Here is an 18,433-nt window from a genome sequence, read left to right on the forward strand (position 1 = left end):
AGAGCCTTTCCTCCAGTCCATCTGCCTTGGTCCAGGCCTCAGAGGGAGAGAAGAATGCTGGACCTGAGCCCCTCCCTCCCCACCATTCCCTTCTCCTTTTGTGACGTGTCTTTTTAGATTGTAAACCTGAGGGCAGGGAACTTATCCCCTCTGTTGTAAGCCACCTGGATTCCCAGTGATTGGGCAGCATATAAATAAATCCTATTATTATTATTATTATTACTTGCTTTTGTGATTCCATAAAAATGCAGTGGATCACAGAATCTGTCATTTTTTTTAAATCCACGCTGCAGCCTGCCCCTCAGGGAACAACCCCCCAACTTGCCCTACGTCTTGATAAATTTCCGACAGCAGAGCAATTTGATCAGGACTACAGTGCGATTTAAAGGGACCACATGGTCATGATGGAAATCAACATGCACAGCCCCACGGAAGTCCAACGACAGCCCCACAGCAGCGCTGAGAGGGAAAAAATGGTGGTTTGCCCAAGACTTGTGGTGGGATGGGTACCACCCCTTTGCCCACCTTCTCTGCCCATTGTCCCTCCCCTCCTGGCTGCCCCAAATGTGATTGGTAATGCATTGACATTTGTTCAATGCGATGAAACCCAGTTCTTTTCAAAAGAAACAGCAAAAGATCAATTTCTGAAAGAACTGATTCATTTGGAATTGTGCCAATTCACCCTGATTCACACTGAATACAGTTGGGTCTGAAATTGATTCAAGTGTGACTGTGGCACATATCAACTGGTTTAAGCCAGTCTACAAACCGATTTAAGTTATAGTGTGAATGAGGCCTTAGAAGAGAGAGCCTTTTGGCTAGTCCATGTTTGAAAGCAGAGAAAGGAAGAGACAGAGCAAAAAGTTGTAAAACTCTTAACCCCTGGAGAACAGGGGGACAGGAAGTAAGTTCATCACAGAATCAAAGTGACCAAATGACCATAGATAGATAGAACTAGGATGCAAAATTTGTGATAATGAATGGACTAAGATTTGGGAACAAAGACATTTGAAAAATTTATTGATGTGAATTAAAGAAAATTATTATAAATTGATCTGGAAATGGTATTTGACACCAGTGAGATTACATAATATAAACAAAGATAATTCAAAATATTGTTGGAGAGGCTGTCAGGAAGTAGGATCATGGTGGCAATGTAAATATGTACAAAAATTTTGGGAAATAGTAATATTAGAGATAGAAAATATTATGAATATAAAGCTAGATAGAAAACCAGACATAGTATTGTTATCAATATACAATGAAGTAGAATGGAAAGAAGAAAAAAACCTTGTAACAAATTTGTTTACTGCTGCGCGATTAATCATAGCAAGAAATTGGAAAACAAAAATAAATGTGAAATTGGAGGACTGGTATAAAGAAGTTTGGAAGTTAGCAATTAATGACAAATTAACATGCAAATTGAAAGTAAAAAAGGATTATGGAAAAGAAATGATTTTGATGAAATAATGGAAAATTTTTTTATTGAAACTATATTAAGAAATAAAGATGGGAAATTACCTCCACAGGAGGAGTTAAAATTTTGGATGTAGTATAAAGAAGGGAATGGCTCCGGGGGTGGGGTGCACTGAGGTGATATTTAGGATTTTTTGTTAAAAAAAAAAATATGATGCAAAAGTACATATATGTATGGAAAGAATGTTACATTTGTGTTGTAAGATTTCAGAAATACTAAATAAAAAACCCCACAAATGACCATAGATATAATCAATGCATCTGTGAGGAAGACCTCCTTCTTCTTCAAAAAGAACATAGAGCTACAAGCATTGATGCTAGTCCAACAACACTAAAACCCCAAACTCTGAATAACCTTTCCCAGTGGTTTTGTTGTATATGTTAAAGAGTCTGGTGGACAGAATGGAGGTATAGTAATCAAAGCTGTCTGTCTTATAATCAGACCTGAAGACAGACTGAAATATATCCAGATAATCTGTTACATCCAGGAATCTCTGAAGCAGGGAAGCCACAATGCACTCTAGAATCTTTCCCCAAAATGAGGGCATGCCCACCACCCTAACCATTTCTCCACTCCAGAGCTTCAACATTAAATAGTCAGTCTGTGTACACTTAAGAGAGGAATGAAGTGATCGCTAAGAGCTAACATAGGTTTCTCAAAAACAAATCATGCCAGACTAATCTTACCTCTTTTGATGGAGTTACAAGCTTGGTAGATCAGGGCTAGAAAGTGGTACAGTTAAGTGGATCTATAATTGGTTGACAGACTAAACCCAGAAAGTACTCACCAATGGTTGCTCTTCATTCTGGAGAGAAGTAAATACTGGAGGTGGGGCCTGAGGATTCTCTCCTTGGTCTGATGTTTAATATTTTTATAAATGACTTAGATTATGGGATAGAAGGCTTGTTTATCAAATTTGCAGATGATACCAAATTGAGGTGAGAGAGAGATAATACTCCAGAGGATAGGATCAGAATTCAAACTGACCTTGTCAGATTGGAGAACTGGGCCAAAACTAACAAAATTAATTTCAGCAGGGATAACTGTTAGGTACTACATCTAGGCAGGAGAAATGAAATGCACAAATATAGGATGGATGACACCTGGCTTGAAAGGTGTGCATGTACAAACTAAACATGAGTGAGTCATCAGTATGATAACAGCAGCCAAAAAAGCCAATGCAGTTTAATACTCTGTCAGGAGGGATATATTGTCTTGATCAAGGGGAGTATTAGTGCCAAGTGCCACTCCATTCTGAGTTAGACAGACCTCATCTGGTATATTGAATCCAACTCTGGGCACCACAGTTCAAGAAGGACATTGATAAGCTGGAATGTGTCCAAAAAAGGGCAGCGATAATCATCAAAGGTCTGGAAACCAAGGCTTATGAGGAATGACTTAGGGAGTTGGATATGTTTAGCTTGGGAAAGAGAAGACTGAGAGCTGACATGATAGGTATCTTTAAATGTCTGAAGTAATGCCATGTAGATGATGGAGTGAGCTTGTTTTCTGCTTTTCCATGAACCAATGGAAACACAAGATATTATGTCTAAATATTAAGAAGGATCCCCTCTCCCTGGTAAGAGCAGTTCTGTGGAGTAGAACTGCCTCGAAGGTTAGTGAACTTTCTATCTTTGGAGGTCTCTAAGAGGTTGGGTGGGTATCTACTACTAGGAGTGCATTTATTTTGTATTCCTGCATTGTAAGGGTTTAGACTAAATGGCCCCTGTGGTCTGTTCCAATTTTTAAGAATCTGAAGCTGCATACACACTGCAGAAATAATCCAGTTTGACATTATTTTAACTGCCATGGCTCAGTGCTGTTGAATTGTGGGAATGGTAGTTCGTTGTGGCGCCAGAGCAGAACCAACAACAATGACATGTAAAGTTTCAAAATGGATCAGCTGTGCATCTTTCCATTTCTGATTTCTGTGGCATAATTTGGTCCATTGCCTTCATTTTCTTTAAAATACCAATATTTGTATCTTCCATATATAGCCTGATATTTCTTTTCATGGTTACCAAAGACCTGTTCTGTTGCTATCGAGTCATTTCTGACTCGTGGTAACCCTATCATGGGGTTTTCTTGGTATATTTCTTCAGAGGAGTATTGCTATTGCCATCCTTTAAACTAGTGAAAGAATGCTTCTTTTAGCCAGAGGATATTAGCCTGTGTTGTGTGATTGCCTTTAGGCGATGTTTAAAACAAAAAGTGATGGAAGAAGTAATTTGAACCCCAAGTTTCTTGAGTACTGTGAAAGGTACCTTGGAGTTGTGTCAGTTTACCTCTTTTATATGACATTTTCTCTTCACATTCTCAAGTTGTCTAAATTAATTTTGAGTTTTCATTCAAATCTTTTTTTTACACCATGGATTCTTTTTAGTATCTAAAATACTTTAAATAGATGCTGGTGCTTTAAAAGGCATCTCTGAAGACCAAATGTCTTTTGGCATTGGATTAGACCTGTATTAAAATGTCATTGCGATAGTCTTGACATTAGGAAATCAACCATACAACTACTCTATAATTAGTTACCTTGTAAAGGAACATTTCTGCATGGTATATATCAGCTCAGATTGTATAGAGTGGGAACTTTGTTGAACAGATTTTGTCTCAGTTTACTGATGACTTGCTTGTTGTTGTTTGCTTGCTTTCCAAGTTGATTCTGATTTGTGGTGTAGCTACATCTGATAAGATGCATAATATGATCAAAATGCATAGTGCTGTTGTTACTGTGTCTCGATGATCTGATGCTCATGATTACTGCTTTTTTAATTTTGGGGAGCTAGTAATGATTGTGATAAGATTGATATTGGTCTGACCATCTTACCTGTAAACTCTGGGTGATATTGTAGGTGTGTAGAGTCTCCCAGTTCTGGAACACTGTATCTTTGATACATTATAGTGTGGTGTATTTATCTCTCCCCCCCCCCCCCACCCCCTGTGTATATATGTATATACATTGATTTCCCCTGACTGCCAAACACTTCATTTCCCCTCCACTTCCTTCCTTCTCAATCCGGTGTTAAAACCTTCTCCTCCCCAAAATTCTACCCTTGGTTTATCCATGGGTCATATTAAAATCAGTTGTTTTGGTCTGTCAAGGTCAACTTGTACACGAGTATATACAGTATCTCAAGACCAACAAAGAAGTTTCCATGGAGAGGGAATTGCTACAGAGAAGGCCCTGTCCACACTGCCCACCTACTGTACTTTAGGTACAGTAAGACCTCTGAGGAAGAAAACATAAGCATAATTTCATACAAGGGCAAGCTATTGTTGGCGTATATTTCTTCCTCTGCTAAGTTTAAATAGAGATGAAAAGATAAAATGGAAGGGTGTTCATCCAACTAAGAAGGAAAAAAAAAGAATTGACACTAGAAGATCACTTCTGTTCATGTAAATATTACTCGTAGGGATTGTTCAATATCTATTTTTACTTTTTGCCCTGCAGTGTTTTACAGGATATATCGTATATACTTGACAATAAGTTGACTTCATGTATAAGTTGAGGGCAGATTTTGGAGCCAAAATTATGGAATTTGATATGACTCATGGATAATTGAGGGTAAAACCTAGGGGCATGTGACAAGGGATGTAAAGGATGAAGCAACAGAAAACAATGCCAAAGAACTTACAAAATTTCAGGAGGCATAACTCTTTGTGCTTATATTTAAAGCTGGATCGATGAGAGAATAGAGCAAAGTCAGTGCTACCAGGATAGATTACTCTCTTGCTTTTCACCAGGGGATAGTTCTTTTTTATATATAACAGTTAAAGTACAATACTTACATTGACCCATGGATAAGTCAACTCAGTATTTTGAGATCACTTTTTTGACTAAAATTTCTAGACTTATACATGAGTACTGTATATACAATATGTGTTCCTGAAAAATAATTACCTTGCTCTCTTTGTGCTTTTGTGTGTTTGTATACTGCTTGTAGTTAGATGAACTTTTCTGAGGAAAATCTGTGTTTTGCTTACACACATGCTGAGGTCTTTTTATATGCCCATGACTGTGTTCTTTCACAATATCTGCTTATGATACAAAACATACTTCTGGGGGGCATATTAGTGATCTGAAGACTATAAATCCTGGAGTTGTTCAACTAGTGAATGTTAAGTAGTGGTTAACTTATGGCCTTCAATATTGATTTTATATTTAGAATATAGAACATAAGGATTATTCTTGTTGTTAACAGGGCTGCAATAGAAGAAACATATTCAAGATCAATGACAAAACTAGCCAAATCAGCAAGTAATTATTCACAAGTTGGGTAAGTTAATGTGTAATAGCAGGACATCTTCATGAAGATTTTCTTTTCTACACTAAGAAATGTTGGATAGATAAACTGAATGCTGTTCAGGTTTCTTCCTCTTCTGCTGTCTGAGTATTTAGAAATATTTCTAAAGATATAAGACATTGTTTCTGTCACTTCTACGAGAGAATCAATTGTGCACTCAGCAACCTTCTTATGGTTGCAGTAAACAGAGTCTACTTGCAAACTTTTGATCAGGAATGCTTGCTTTGTGAGTGCCTGCATTGTTTCAGTCTACTGTACTTAGTCCACATGTCACCGTTCTGATATTATATTAGAATTCTTATATCAGTAAGGAACTGAAAGACTGAAATTACTTTCCTTGTTCAAAAAGTTAAGGTGGAATTAGAATGTCAGTGTTACATTTTTACTTCAATAAGTTTTCAATAAGTTGTTTTGAACAGCATATTAGCAGCTGTGGTTGTAGCTGTTGCATGTTTGGTTTATATCCCACTTGAGCAGAAAAATATACAAGCAAGAATATTATTTACATATGTTCTGTTTGTTGACAGGTAACATTTAAGTAGGGTACTATAAAATATATCATCTACATTTAACTTTTTGAAAATGTGTTTAATATATTACTTTGCTCTCAACCTGCTTCAGTGCTCAAGTACATATCTTTTTTCTTTCTATCAGAACATTTTCACCAGTCTGGGAAGTTTTCAAGTCATCAACAGAAAAATTAGCGAGTTGTCACTTAGAACTTGTTCGTAAGCTGCAAGAACTAATTAAAGAAGTACAGAAGTATGGAGATGAACAAATAAAAGCTCATAAAAAGGTTGTGTTTATTTTTAAAATATATTTTAATGACTTTAAATAAAATAATTATTAGTAATGTTTGACATACATGTAATATTTAACAGACTAAAGAAGAAGTTTCAGGGACTTTGGAAGCAGTGCAAAACATTCAGAGTATTACCCAGGCCCTCCAAAAAGCAAAAGAAAACTACAATTCAAAATGTGTGGAACAAGAGCGTTTGAAAAAGGAAGGTGCTACACAGAGAGAAATAGACAAGGTAACTTTTCTTAAATTGTTTTCTTTATGATATGTTCATGTAAAACTGAAAACTTACTTGCAGGGTTGCTGCTTCTGTTTTGTCTTGTTTTTTTTTTTTCCCAGAATGAAAGTAATAAGTACCTTCTGCATGAGCCAATACAATGTAGAGTAATAACGTGTAGAGTACTATGTAGAGTAAGGCCCTGTACAGATGGGCCATAAAAGTCAGCTTGGAGGTGGAGTGTCTACACAACGCACGATCTGGCTCTGTCCCCAGGGCAGCGTAACACTGTTCACTGCACGGCATGTGGTATCACAATGCTCCTCTGGCACTGTAAAGCCATGGTTATTGTGCCCTTTTCAGGGCGCAAAAAGGAGCCACTTTTTGTAGCTCTTTTTCGTGTCCTGAAAAGGCCAGATTGCCACGGTCCCGATCTGGCTGTAAAAGGGGTAGCTGGAGGCTGTCTGTATAGCCCCTAATTTGGCTAGGTTGGGTGTGCATACATTTATATGCAGTTCTTCGTATGCAGAATATCTGCTAACTTTAACCTTATGAAAATATTTCCTTCCCCCAGGGAATTTTCCCTGGGTGTGATAAAGGACCTTGGCAGTGTCATAACTACGATTGGTGTCACCCCATCACCCCCAGGTTTGGAGCCTTCAAGCCTATGGTCCCCCAGAAGTAGATTCAGCTGCTGTGGAAGAGAAAGACTCTGGTCTACTTGCTGCCAACATGGAGGTGGACTGGAGCAGTTATTTATTTATTTGATTTCTATGCTGCCTTTCTCCCAGAAAAGGAACCAAGGCAGCTCATAAATAAAAACAGTTTAAAAGCTTACTACAATAAAACAATTAAAACATCATATAAAAACAATATAAAAGTACAAACATTTAAACCGCAATAAACCACAATACCTACCCCATATAACAGCCACCCATATAAAAAAGCCATCCCAGGATTATACATTAAAAGCCTCTTGCATATTTGACATCTTAAGATCTGAAGGGACTGTTTGTGACCTTGCATATTTGACATGTTAAGATCTGAACGTGTTTTGGGTTGTTCTAGTCTACCCACTTTGTTTGCAAATCCTGAAGGGGTGCAGGTGCCATATGGTGACAGGACAGGCTTCCAGGAGTTCACTGTGATGTGCCAAGAGCCTCCTGGACACGTCTGGTGAGTGGACTGGGTCCTTCCCAGGATCCTCAGTCTCCAAGGGTCCTAGTCTACTTGTGGAGAGGCATGGTGATACACTCCATACTGGAAGGCAGACTGTGATATATTAGCAAATGTTTGGTTGGCATTGTCTGTCATTTGCAGGTTGATCTCTGCTAATCCCCAAGGGTTTCTGACTTACAATTGTTTTAACAAGAACAATAAAATTACTTTTTCCATCTAAATCTGACCACTGCTGAAGAACACTTGGTAATCAGGAATGAGTTTAAGCATGACAGTGAGTTCCATTGAGTTCTGACACTAAACACAAATTCTTAGTTTTACAGTGTTCTCAGAGGCACTCTGTTCTTTAATTTGAATTGTATATCCTTTGAATATGGCAGTATTTGCAGGTTTTGAGTTTCTAGTAAATAAACAAATGAACAAACGAACAAGCAGATCAGATCTAATAATCAGAAAATTGCCCACTTGAATCGTAATGATGTCGAATATGCAATATTCTCTGATGCAAGATTTCTTCAACTTGTTGAAATTTTAGAGCCATTTGATGACATTATATATTGTATCCCTTTGCTAATCCCAGTTGTTTTTTTTTAATCCCTCATCGGAATCCCAAATTACCCAAAATGTCACTTGGCATTTTTCTTTAAAATGAATGTATTTCAATACTAATTTAGTACAATGTGATTGATATGACAATGCAATGTAGAGAAAATATGAAGTGCTGTATAGAGAAGCAATTTTATTTTATACTAACAAAGAATATTGTGGCTATTTAAATAGTAATATGCTTGATTTGGCTTTTGTGACTTCAGTCCACTTCATCAGGTATTTTTCCTTTCATAGTTAATTTCTGAATTAATTTTAAAATTTGTTAGAAAATATTAGCAACTGTCTTCTGACTTTAGGTATTTCATTACTTACTTCACATATTATCCTTGACAGTGACTGCTTGATTATGTAAGCTTACATTAATATGCTGCTTGTGAATGTAGGAAAACTAAGGTGATTTTATATGTTGTTTCCTTGAGCCCTCATGTGGCGGCAACTGGTATTTACTGTGATGGAGTTGACCATTACACATGAAGTTAGTGGGGAGTTGGCCTTGGGCAAGTCACACTCTCTCAACCTCAGAGGATGGCAGTGGCAACCCCTCTGAAGATACTCACCAACAAAAACCCCTTGATAGGTTTGCCTTAGGATCACCATAAATCGAAAATGACTTGAAGGCACATAACAGCAACAAGAAGCAGGGCCAGCGCTGGTTAGTATTGGATGGGAGACTGTCAGTAAATACCAGGTTGTCTAGGCTATATTACAGAGGTAGGAATGGGAAAAACCACCTCTGAATATTTTTTGCCTATGAAAACCCTATGAAATTCATGGGGTCACCATAAATTGACAGGTGACTTGAAGGTGCACATGCACGTGAACACACACACACACACACACACACACACACTAAATAGACTGAAAAAAAGTTTTCCTTGCCTCTTGCCTGAACTCCTCTTTTATTTCTTCAGGCAGCAGTAAAATCCAAGAAAGCAACTGATACTTACAAACTTTATGTAGAAAAGTATGCTGCAGCAAAATCTGATTTTGAACAGAAAATGACTGAAACTGCACAGGTAAGCTGAAGCCTTATTTTCTGTCCATATTTCATCTTGTTTAGAATAGACCCATTGAAATAGTTGGTAAGTAGGTCATGACTGATATAAGTACCATTTATGTCAGTATGCTTAATCTAGGTATGAATAAGTTTGGATCCATCCTGGTCTGTATGACACTTTGCATGCTTTGAGTAAGATCCTATACACTTTCAATACAGTGTAAATATACCACAGTGTAGTTATGTTGGATCCCACAGTTGTGCAACTGATTGTGCACTGGGATAGCAATCAGCTCCTCCTCACCAGCTCAAAAGTGAGAGAAAAATCTGTTTGCTTGCAGAATAATGGGTTGCATAGCAGGCTGTACTTTCAGAATCTCTGAGCAAACACAATCCTTTGGTCTTTTCAGTGGTCCTGTGAGAAAATTAGAAAAAAGTAAGGCTAGGTTTCTTTAGGACTATTTTACAAGGTCTTCCTCAAAAGAAACAATAGTATATATAATCAGCCCTCCATATCCATGGTTTTTTTATTCACAGATTCAAGCAGTTTGAAAATAATTTTAAAATGTATAAATTCCAAAAAGCAAATCTTCATTTTGCTATTTTATATAAGTGACACCATTTAACTGCACCATTATATTTAATGGGACTTGAACATCCATGGATTTTTGTTATCCATGGGAGTCCTGGAACCAAACTCCAGCAGATACCAAGGACCTACTGTATAGTCCCACCAAATACGTAGTGAAACCACAGTTGTTTGTGACTAATGTAAAAGAAATAGATAAACCATTTAAATAAGTTTGCTGTTTTAGACAAGCTGCTCTGGCATGTAATGTTATAAATGCAAAGCAAATGAGTGGAAATCTGCTCTGTGTTTGTATACTTGCATTTTGGGTCTTTGTGTTTTATTAGAACAGAAACTTACCGTTGCATTGTATGCTTCATGAAGTGTAACAATTTATATCTCAGTAAATGGGTCCTCTGTTTTGCCAACTCTGAATTTGGTGATTAAATTATTCTGTCCAACTTTCTCCAGATTACGTGTCACTGCTAGGCAGATGCTAAGATCTATCAGAATAGAAAGACACAACTTCATACATATATCAGAAGCTCCTTCTACCTTTACTTTACTTGTCAATATATTTTGCAATATGAAACAAGATTTAAAGGATAAGAATAGTGTGTATTACATTTTTAATGTGATACAACCAGAATAAATTTAAGTAGAAGTCTAACAATTTTACCTTATCAGATCTAGCAGTGCAGCTCCAAAATCACAGCTTTCAAGGAAAGAAAGTTGCATCCTGTCTTTCTGTCTGGGCCCTTGTATAGGATTTTGCTATCATAAAAAATGTGCCTTAAAGACTTCAGCCACTGAGTGTCCCTTGCTCTTGGACAGTCCTTAAAATTGCTGCTAACAACTATCTAATTATATGTTTAATCTATTCCCTTGCATCATATGTGACAAGACTTAGATAAGTACAATGCAGATGTGTCAAGGAGCCATGGTTGGAATGGTTAGATCCCACTCTCATTCCTGTCTTAGCTAGTATCCTATGGTTGGTCTACCTTGTAAATATGCTGACAAAAGCACCATCTTTAGTGTCACAGTGGTATTTGACAGAATTCCACGTAATTTGCTTATCTTAGAAGTCAGGAGGGCAAGCATACAACCTTTAGTCTGCATTCAATGAACTCTTGTATGGTAGTCAGTCTTGAGATAATTTGCCAGCATTTCCTTTGATATTTTCAATGATAAGGACTGGTACATGTTAGACATAAATTGTTGAAATCTGAGGTAGTTGATAAATTTCAGGAGCATTTTCCTAAACTTTGACAGAAGAATGTTTGCCTGTCTCCACAGTTTTAATTTTCTGTCCAGTTCTCATTTTTATCAGATATGTCTGTAACTTAACATAATAGAATAAAGTATGAGAAATGATAATTAGTATATTGTTGTGTGTATCTTTAATACAACTTCTGTTCATCTACTAAAACTGAACCTTTTGTTTTAATATTTGGATTTATTTTATCGTCATTGATAGTGTTTTACAACATTAAGCAATTAAAAGGACAGCAGAAACCAGGATTATTATTTTGGTAGCAACTAGATTCTGTTGTTCTTCTAACTGATGTCTTTCATATTGTCAAATTTGAAAGCAAACTACTGTACTTATTAGCACATAGAATTAAAAACCCCAGTACTTGAAGTTCTGTTTTCTCATAAGCTGTTTTCCTCATTTTACTAAACTATGTACTAAACATATTTATGGTGCAGAAATTTCAAGATATTGAAGAAATGCATCTCCTCCACATGAAAGAGATTATTGAGTGTTTTTCGAATACAGTAAAAGAAGTTCATGTACAAATTGGTGAGGTGAGTTTTTGGTTGATTTTCTGGTTAATCAAGTTAGGAAAGTAGATGAGATTGGAAGGGGAGTGATGGATTCCATGTTAGTTATTTGTACTCTACGTATATTGACAAAAGAGTCCTTGCTATTGCATATATAGCAAAAGGAATTTTCTCAGAGAGTTTTGAATCCAGAGACGCTGACTTTGGTAAGCAGATTTATTGCTTTCTATACCACTATAAAAATCTGAAAGACCTGTATCACCTAGCCTAGCCCTATGTAGGGCAAGGGACACGATTTGCATCCTTCTGGATCCTATTGAATTCTGTCTTATCCCTATGACTGTATAAATATGCTTTGTACCTTAGGCCTTAATATCACTGTGTACTGTATTTGACAAAGTGGGTTTATATCCACAAAAGTTCAAGCTTAAATAAAAACCAGTTAGTTTCAGAGGTGCTGCCACAATTTTTTTTCCTTCCACCTCCCTGCCTCCATATAGTCCTCCCTTCCCTTATGAGGGGAATCTGTTCCAGACCTGCCACATAAGGGGAAAACCGTGTATGCTTGCGCCACATTGAAAACAATGGGGCACGTTCATGTGGTGCGGTGCACATGCCATGGGTGCGTGCACCAATCATTGGATTGTACTGCAGCTTCAGCATATGCTGAAAGCCGCGGAAGGGAAGCCTGCATATGGCATGGGCTAGCTGTATCTCTTTTCTTTATGTCACATATCATTTAAGCAAAACAGCTTCCAGTGCCATTATTCCCCAGAAAGGCAGGGTATAGGTTTAACCATATTGTAGAAAATATCTAATTTGTCATTTACTATAACATCATACAGGAACCCTTGCATTTTGTACCTTAGAAAATTATGCTGTATTATTAAGTAATGAGTTTTAAACAAAGAGCAAGAATACCATATATACTCGTGTACAAGTCGACCTCATGTATAAGTCGAGGAAAGGTTTTAGGATCAAAATCTTGGATTTTGATATGCCCTGAGGATAAGTCAAGGGCAGAATTTAGGAGACAGATTTTAAGATTGGCTTCAAAGTGAAAGTGGAGAGGGGGAAAGAGAAGCTTGGTTTTCAGAGGCAATGTGAGGAGGAGGAGGAGCAAAGGTTTGGAGATCAGCTTGCAAACGGAGGGAAAATGGGAAAATGCAAAGAGGAGAAATAAAAGTTTGGAGATAGGATTGAGAAGGGAATCACTGCATGCACACTCACACTGGTGCCTCGCAGCTCTTGGGTCACCTGCCAGGAGAAATATAGGATACAAATTAAATAAATATGTAAATAATGATGCATATGATTCTCTGCCCACCCCCTGCAAGCTCAATTTATAAGAAACCAAACTCAAACTCATTACAATTTGATACGCCCCCTGCTGTCTACTATTCACGTGTCCCGAAAGCCTTCTTGAGCTCATCAGGGTCCTTTCTAAACTATGGGAACTAAATTGAAAGACATAGCTTAGATCAGTATGCAAAGGGAACTTGTAGGACTTTTGAAACTAACTGAAAGTTGATTACCTAAGCTTTCGTAGATGTAACTTTATTAGAATGTGTTTTACTGCACTCTAAGTCTACCAAAGGTTATGCTACCAACTCCTTTCTCTCAGTTAGTTTAAAAGACGCTGCAAGATCTCTTCATGTGGGAACTGAGTCATAGAGAAGTGCAGAAAAAGGGCAATCACCTGAAACTGAGCAGAAGGGTCTTAACAATTTTTGATTTTTTAAACTAAGACAATATAAACAGTACCTTGAAATTACAGCCTTATTTTTCCCATTTCCTCCCCCCCTTACAATTTTTGTAATTTCCTCCTTGAGCCCCTGGAAGACTGCCTTATATATTCAGGAGAGGCCTTAACCCTTTGGAGATGAGGGTTTTATGGTACAAGGGAAGGAAGGAAGATCAGTTACACAACTCCATTTCACTTGGACTCACAAAATGATATAACCCATTACATTTGCTGTGTCTGTGATCTAAATGCTAGCCTAGACAAATTCAATAGCCTTATATTAGCCTTGTGGATTTTCTGTTTCTGAATATGAATAGCACCTTTCTATAATGTATTACAGGTTTACTTTTGACATTGTTCTCAGAATCAAAAGCAAGTTGCTATTCTTCCTTCCTATAGGCACGAAAACCAGCTGAAAGCCAGCTTGATCTTACAGAACTAGATTCATGGTTCTTTAGGTCTAGTTTGACACTTTTTGCTTATGAATGTAATGATTAAATATGAATTAAGTACATATATATCATTTACTGAAGCCCATCAAATTTTAATAGTACTGTTTCCACCCCCCCAAAAAGGTCCATGAAGAATTTATCAACAACATGGCAAACACAACAGTTGAAAATTTGGTACAAAAATTTGCTGAGTCAAAAGGCACTGGCAAAGAGAGACCTGGTAAGAGAATCAAAGTAATTGATACATAATTTCTCAGTGTGTTTGTTGATATGCTTATATCCATTCATTCTTCTTTAATGGTTATGGCTACGCATGTATGTTCGTAATTTTCTGTGTGGAAGTAATAAAATAATTATTTCAAAGTAAGCCTATTCAGATTGTGCCTAACTAGAGCTTTAAAGCTTATGTACAGTCGGCCCTCCACATTTGTGGCTTTGATTTTTGCTGATATGATTATTCACGGATTTGATTAATATGGTCTCTCTAGGAATGTCTGAGTCCTCCAGCATGACTGTTATCAGCTTCTGCCAAAAGTCATGCTGGAGGGCCTAGAGATTCTTAGGGAGAACACTTCTCTAGACATTTGTAGGTCCTCCAGCACACTCTTATGATCAATGTCTGGCAGATGTTGACCACATACTTGTCCTGGAGGACCTAGAGCAGTGATGGCGAACCTTTTCAGGGCCGAGTGCTCCAACTAAAACTTTTTCCAGCACCAGGTGTTACCTGGATGGACATTTGGAGACCAGGAAAGGCGCAGGGGAGAAGTCCCGCCTGGGAAGCCCTGCCCCCAGAGGGCAGAAGTCCTGCAGGGTGCCAGGCCAAATGGCATCACATGCCATAGGTTCACCATCACAGACCTGGAGATTCCTAGGAAGGTGTTCTCTTACAATAATTTTTAAAAAAAACAGTGGGTTTTTTTGTGAAGTCGAAGGCTTTCATGGCTAGAATCCATAGTTTTTCTGTGGTTTTCGGGCTATGTAGCTGTGTTCTGGAAGAGTTTATTCCTGATGTTTAGACACTCTGAGGCCTTGCCATTCGACAACAGGTCAACACAGCGATTAACATTCAAATTACTTCCTCTCAACCAAGGGTCATATAGTGTGTGCGTGCGTGAGCGCACACGCACACACCTCACTCACTCCCATGCCAGCATTCTCTGAAGATGACAGCCGCAGATGCTGGCAAAACATCAGGAATAAACTCTTCCAGAACATAGCCATATATCCTGAAAACTCCACAAAAAACTAGAGTGTTTTTTATTTGTGGTTTGTTTTTGGTTTTCTTTTGTTTTTTTGCACTTTCGGGGGATCCTGTGCCCCTAACCCCAGGGAATGTGGAAGGCTCACTGTACATGCATACTTAGAACTTGCTTTCCCTGTGGCCTGTGGAGCTGCCTCCAAACTTGCTTTGTCTTTTCCCCCACCTCTCAGAAGCTGCAGGTTGTAGTGGGTAGGGATGATTCTCCTCCTAATTCTGCTGGACTGTACAGTTCTGTCAGAGGAAGTACAGCACTGGACCCTGCCTATACTCAAATGGTTCTAATGAGTTTTGATAAAGCATCTTCTTTAAAGATATTGCTGAGTGGTTTGTTATGTGTGTGTGTGTGTGTGTGTGTGTTTTTAAAAAATCTTAATCATGATATTATCAGGAGGGCAGTGGGATTTTTTTTAATCTCCTATTTCTGTTAGCACACATTCGGGGAAAAGGAAATTGATCAGGTCAAAATCAGGGAGATACACATTTATTATTATTATTATTATTATTATTATTATTATTATTATTAACCTTTATTTATGAAGCGCTGTACATACAATCTTTTTAGTTAGACGGTTCCCTGCCCTTGGGCTTAGAATCTAAAAAGACATGACACAGAAGGAGAAGGGAGTGGTGGAGGGAAAGGGTAAGAGGTCCAGCAGTTCCTCTCTACCTCCAAGGCCTGGACCAAGGCAGATGGACTGGAGGGAGGGCTTGGCTTCATAATGGATGGTTAATCTTCTTCCAGGAAAAATACATACTCTCAAGTAGGATAATACATATACAGTACATACCAATACAGGAAATGGTTTGACATCAGTTAAGCATTGTTGAGGTGTTGCTGCAGCCGTGACAATTGGAATAGAGAAATAACAGAACATAAGTGTAATGTCATGATGCACAATAAAATACATAATATGATGTTTAAAATGTTTATTGACAGTTTTTAACAGGAAACAGAAATTTCCTGCTTCTTTTTGGACCGGTAAAAAGCCAGCATGCAGTTGCTGCAGCCCCAATGCAGCTCTTTCAGGGGCAGCTTCAAGCCCCCTCTCTGGGGTGGTCTGTTTCACCTTTTAGTCATGTAAATCATCTAAATACTGTAATCTAAACTGGAAATTGAAGAAAGCAGATAGGAAGAGTATCAACTCATTTGAGATTTGGTATTGTAGGAGAGTGCTGAGAATACCATGGACAGCTAAAAAGACAAACAAAGGGTCCTTGAACAGATCAAGCTTGAACTTTCTCTGGAAGATGATTAAATTGAGGGCCACATCATGAGAAGGCATGATTCATTAGAAAGGACAATAGTGCTAAGAAAGGCAGAAGGCAGTTGAAAGAGAGGAAGACCACATTCTAGATGGCTAGACCCAATTAAGGAGGCTACAGGCTTAAATCTACAAAACTTAAGCAGAGCAGTAAAGGATAATCGTGCTTGAATATGTCAAATCTACAAAGTTGCCATGAGTCAAAGTTGACTCGAGGGCAGCTAATAACAGCAAAGCATAGTCTGTCATTAAGAAATGTGGTCCATTAATTTCAGTGAGTCTGCTCTGAAGTTGTTTTAATCTGGATCCAACCCCTATGTTTGTCAGGAAGAGTGAAAAATATTAATAAAATATTTAATCTACAGTAAGAAGTCTTCTTCAGCTCATAGAGACATTGATCAGTTTAGAAATTAGCTTAGAAATTGTGATTAACATATTGATATATAGATTATTTAAAGTCAACAGAATTGTTATTTAGAAAACTCTTAATATTTAAAATTTTAGACGCTAAAACCATATATTTTAAAAAGGTACTCTGATAACTAATCACTAGCGTAAAATTTAGTAGTATAAAAATGTTTTTCTTTTTCTGCAAAACCTTTATTGTTACTGTATTTTATGGCGTATAAGACTACTTTTTAACTCAGGAAAATCTTCTCAAAAGTCAGGGGTCATCTTATACGCCAGGTGTCGACTTATAGAGTGGGTGCTGAAACTTCCGAGCTGTACTGGAGAATCTTTGGTCAACGCATATGGTGGAGGGAGCTCAAAAACGGCTGTGGCCGCATCCCCTCTGTATGTGGCGACCGTATGAAAGCAGCAAGGGCAGCGCTGTACAACTACGTTAGAAGAAAATCTTGGAGATAGGGAGGGCTGGGTAGGCAGGGAGAGCTGGCCAGTCCAAGCAGGCTTTATATACAACAAGTTTTCCTGCTAAGTACCTGTATGTCATAAGCATTTTAATTAAAATTACCATATTGAAATCAAATCTGATTTTTAAAATTTTTTATTTGGTGTGTGTTGGAAGAGGGGTAGTCTTATATGGCGAGTATATCCCAAACTCTATATTTTAACTGGAAAAGTTGGGGGTCGTCTTATACACCCAGTCATCTTATACGCCGGAAAATACGGTACTTTGGTCAGACCTGTTGTAGCAGGATGGAATCTTAGAACTGTTTAATAGATGATTATGAAAACCTGATAGAGGGGACGAATATAGTATTCTAGATCTGTTAATAATTTGTTTCTGATCAGCTCAACTTGTGTAATGTAAATAAGTAGCAATGGGTGTAATTCCAAATTGATGGTTAATTTTTCATTCTCTCTCTCTCTTTTTACACCATTGGCAAAAATATATGAAGTTCTGTCTATGGTGGTCAACTGAGAGCCACACCTTCACACACCACTGAATTAAAAAATATATATAGCAAAAGACCATTCAGGCTTTCCACTGTGCATAGAAACAATTTTGCTGGTTTTTTTTCTTTTTTCTTTTTAATTTTTATTCAAATGCAACAATTAAAAACATTGCATACAAAACCAGAATAACAGTTTTTCAAACAATGCAAATTGAACAAACAAAACAAATTCGTTACTTTCTTCTTTGTATTTTCTTGATAAATATTACTTGTGCTTGTTTCTGAAATTACTCATACATATACATGATAAAATGATATTCTTACACTTTCTTAATTTTAAGAATTGTTTTCTGGCCAACTTCTTCAATCTATTTTCTTTTCTTATTTTTCATCCAAAGTGACTCATCTAACA

The 18,433-nt window shown here is 37.5% G+C and overlaps 1 protein-coding gene across 1 annotated transcript in view; it reads left to right on the forward strand.

The window, feature by feature from the left end:
* FCHO2 (FCH and mu domain containing endocytic adaptor 2) overlaps nt 1-18,433 on the forward strand; it is a 110,140-nt gene that overhangs the window by 28,222 nt on the left and 63,485 nt on the right. Inside the window, exons 3-8 of the mRNA XM_089494111.1 lie at nt 5,683-5,757; nt 6,439-6,580; nt 6,666-6,818; nt 9,500-9,604; nt 11,867-11,965; nt 14,261-14,357. Coding sequence (XP_089350237.1) covers nt 5,683-5,757; nt 6,439-6,580; nt 6,666-6,818; nt 9,500-9,604; nt 11,867-11,965; nt 14,261-14,357 — 671 coding nt within the window. The remainder of the gene's footprint in view (nt 1-5,682; nt 5,758-6,438; nt 6,581-6,665; nt 6,819-9,499; nt 9,605-11,866; nt 11,966-14,260; nt 14,358-18,433) is intronic.

The sequence above is a fragment of the Sceloporus occidentalis genome, unplaced genomic scaffold, assembly GCF_023333645.1.
Source record: "Sceloporus occidentalis isolate IW3139 unplaced genomic scaffold, rSceOcc1.0.p SCAF_1, whole genome shotgun sequence".
NCBI classification, from domain to species: domain Eukaryota; kingdom Metazoa; phylum Chordata; class Lepidosauria; order Squamata; family Phrynosomatidae; genus Sceloporus; species Sceloporus occidentalis.